Raw genomic sequence first — 3,615 nt, 5'->3', positions numbered from 1 at the left:
CAGAACCTGGCTCTCACCCTGAAACTGTGGCCGGAGGGAGGAGACCATATGCCGCGGGACCCACCTGAACACGCAGGACAGATGACAGCACCACTAGGGTGACCTCCTGGGGCATCGGGGCCCTTGTCACCCACAGTATCTGGGACACAGTGAGCAGGGTTGGCTGGTCAAGAGGCAGGCCCTCCCAGAAGGTTAAGGCATCGTGACGCTGGTCACCTCCACGCAGGACCGTCCACCTGCTGGAACCAGGGAATGAGGCAGACTCAGGCTGGGCACCCGGCAGGAGCCACAGCTCTCCCTGGGGGGCGCGGCTCTGCCACCATGGGGCCAAGAAGGTGCCCTTTGTTCAGACATGAAATTACGCATCAGAGCACACGCCCGCTGCAGCTGCAAACTGGGTGTCATCCATCCGCCTGGACTTCCTGAACAGGGGTCAGTGGAGAGAGGCACCAGATGCCCTGCTCCAGGGATGTGGACTGCCAGCAGGGGGTCTGGCCAGGCATTGTGGGATCTGATGACAGTTACCCTGTGCCCAGAGCAGGGAGGAGAGCAACAGGGAGAGAGAGGCCCAGTCCCCAGGCTTCTGACCAGAGGCTGCTTTGAGCCCGTGCCTCCACTTCCAACATGGACCTGGGACACTGTGTCTTCAGGGGATGGGGTCCTACCCCTGGGAGTGCCAAGGGCATGGGCCTACCCTCTGCCTGCTATGTGAGTAGCTGCAGCTGTGTCTTGAGAGAGCGCGAGATAGTGGGGGAAGAGGCTCCCCTCGCAGGAGGGAGGACACCCAGCTGATCAGGGTAGGGGGTGTCTTCTGTCCCTCGGTGGCCCAGCTTCTCTGTGAACCCTGAAGTGTGCAGCGCTTGTGAAAACTCCGGGCATGGGCAGTGCCTCTGCCAAACCTGCCCGGGTACTGTGTCCCATCAGGGAGATTAACGCATGCTCCCTCCTGCCTGGCACTCAGCCGGAAGGTGCCAGTTGGAGCCCACGCAGTGAGTGTCACACAAAAGACAGGCCTGGGAACCTGCCTGTGGCAGGGGGTCTCTTCATGCCGCGCACACGATGCCCATCCCTGCAAGCCCCTCCCCAGAGCAGTTCCTGACCCTGGGCCAGCTCACCCTGGGCCTCACCCGACGTGAGCCTCTTGCTCTGAACCTTCCCCTGGGGGCCCTGTGTGCAGACAGTAGGGCCAGCCCCAGCGCGGCGTCCCCTCGGAGCCAGGTGATGAGAGTGGGCCCAGGTGCTGGGCACCAGCTCTGACGCGGGTGCGGGCTGGTTCCTGTGAAGCGGCGTCATGTCCCACATGTGCTCTGTGCCTGCCAGGAAGGCCCCGGAGGGAGCTGTGCGTGAGAAGCCCTTGGAAACAACTGCGTGGCCAGGGGTCTGCTCAGTGTGGTTAGGGAAACAGGCAGCGTGGCTGGCGTCTCATGACCCAGAGGAGCCCAGGGCATTCATCCCATTGAAAACCGCCCCAGAAAACGGGGAACGCAGCACACGGAGAGTCCGTGCGTGCGCAGGCCCGCCGCAAACAGCCCGTCTCTGTGGAAACAGAAGTCACGCTTTTCGTCAGGGACCCCGCAGCAGGGGCAGGCTCTCTGCCAGCGCCAGACTGGGCCCGGCTGTGGCCGTGGCCTCTCCACACTGGCCTGGCCAGAGGAGGAGCTGAGGTCTGAGAAGAGTGTGACAGGGGACAGAGAGGAGGATGACCAGGGGCCATCTCCTCCTCCGCCCCCGCCCCGATGGGCCCAGCCCTGGTCCTGCGAGGCTGGGGCACAACAAAGGCTGGCAAAGCGGAGCAGGACTTTGGAGCCTCGGGGCTGGCCCAGGGGCGGTGATGACGCAGAGGAGCCAACTCAGGTGGACAGTGAAGATCGCGTGTGTGCGCATGCACATGTGCATGTCAGTGTGTGTGCCTGAGCGTGTGTGTGTGAGCGCCTGCATGAGCCTGTGTGTAGGTGTCTGTGTGCATGGTATACATGTGCATGTGTATATCCATATATGCACCCACGTATTTGCATGAGTGCATGAATGCATACGGGTGTGTGTGCATGACGTTGTGCATGTGTGTGCACACCTGCATATGTGAGAGTGCACATTGCATGTCTGTGTCTGTGCATGAGTATATGCTGTGTGTGTACATGTACACAAGTTCATGTGCCTTTGCATGTCTGCATATGCCGGTGTGTGCATGTTTGTGTTTGCTATACATGAATGGCCATATGAGTATGTCTGTGTGTATTGTATAAGTGTGTCTGAGTGTTCACATGTGAGTAGGTACATGTGCGTATGAATGCATATGTTCGTCCATGTCTTCATGGGTCTGTGCATGCACAAGAGAATGCATGCATGTGGGTATATGTGTGTGTATGTGCATGTGAGGATGTGTATGTGTGCATTGAATGCATATGTCTGTGCATGTGAAGGAATGTATGTGCATGTTAGTATGTGTTTGGGTGCTTGTGTGTGTGCGTGTGAATGCATGCGAGCACATGTGTGCATGTGAGGACATGCATGTCTCTGTGTGCACACACACATGCATTTGTGTGTTGTGGTGTGTGCGTGTACGTGTGTGCAGGGAGCTCTAGCTGCAGAGAACTATGTGTGAACAGGGTGGTGGCCAGGTTGGCCCCCGGGCCCTGGTCACTTGCAGGACTATGCACACAGGCAAGAAACCATCTGGCTGGGTTGAGACCTGCCTCTACTACCCACTCATGGTGCCTCAGTTTACCCATCAGTGAAAGAATGATGTTTCCAGGATCTGCGTGGGTGGGTGGTTCAGAGCGGGCCCCCGAGGTCTCTGCTGAACCCCCCTGGGGTGGTGGGCACTCTACCTTTCCTCCCTCCTCCGGGCAGTGGCCTGCATCCAACTGGGGCTCTCTCTCCTCTCTAGGGTGAGAAAGGACCACAAGGCCCCGCTGGCCGAGATGGGCTCCAGGGCCCCGTAGGACTCCCAGGCCCAGCCGGCCCTGTGGGTCCCCCTGGAGAAGACGGAGATAAGGTAGGGACTGTGAGCAAGGCCGCCTAACTGAGACACTGCACTGAGCCCCACAGGCCCACCCAGGCCAGGGGCGAGGGGCTCTCTGGACACAGAGCAGTGCTCCCAGGGCAGGGCTCAGTGGCTGGGTGGGCAGCGAGCCACCAGCTGCCCCAGGTGAGCAGTGATGGGCGAGACCCTCACAAGCTTGGAGCCCAGGAGACTGGAGAGCGGAGTTAGAACCGGGCCAAGACAAACCTCATATACCCAACCCCACACAGCCTGCTGGCTGAGCAGGGGCCACGCTAGCTCTGTGTCCCGCGCCTGTTCGGAATGATCCAGGCTCCCTCATTAAGACCCCGCTTCACCTTCCCGACCCGCTGGCCGCAGGCGCTTGGGTTTTATCCCTCGTTCGAAGGAGACACGCAATGAGTCTCTGAGGGCCCGCCTGCCACACGCACGTGCGGGGTTTCCGGCGACACTTCTAACGCTCTCCCCTGTGCATACGCAAAGGCCTGCGTCCCCAGAACGGCAGAGGGGAAGATTTTAATCACATCCTTGGAAACACAGTAATTCAGTTTCCTGTTACAAAACTGTCGTGTTGGCTGTCCAATTTGAAAACATGTTTTCAGTATGAGCTCCCC

General features: G+C 59.5%; 1 protein-coding gene across 1 annotated transcript in view; it reads left to right on the top strand.

Moving 5' to 3' along the window:
* The window catches only part of COL5A1 (collagen type V alpha 1 chain), a 99,015-nt gene that overhangs the window by 70,895 nt on the left and 24,505 nt on the right, over positions 1-3,615 (top strand). The window contains exon 41 of the mRNA XM_045289356.1: positions 2,888-2,995. Coding sequence (XP_045145291.1) covers positions 2,888-2,995 — 108 coding nt within the window. The remainder of the gene's footprint in view (positions 1-2,887; positions 2,996-3,615) is intronic.

The sequence above is a fragment of the Echinops telfairi genome, unplaced genomic scaffold (genome assembly GCF_000313985.2).
Source record: "Echinops telfairi isolate 266 unplaced genomic scaffold, ASM31398v2 ScPeMD7_25;HRSCAF=90, whole genome shotgun sequence".
Taxonomy (NCBI): domain Eukaryota; kingdom Metazoa; phylum Chordata; class Mammalia; order Afrosoricida; family Tenrecidae; genus Echinops; species Echinops telfairi.
The sequence above is the reverse complement of the archived record's forward strand: the minus strand, read 5'-3'. Positions and strand labels throughout refer to the sequence as shown.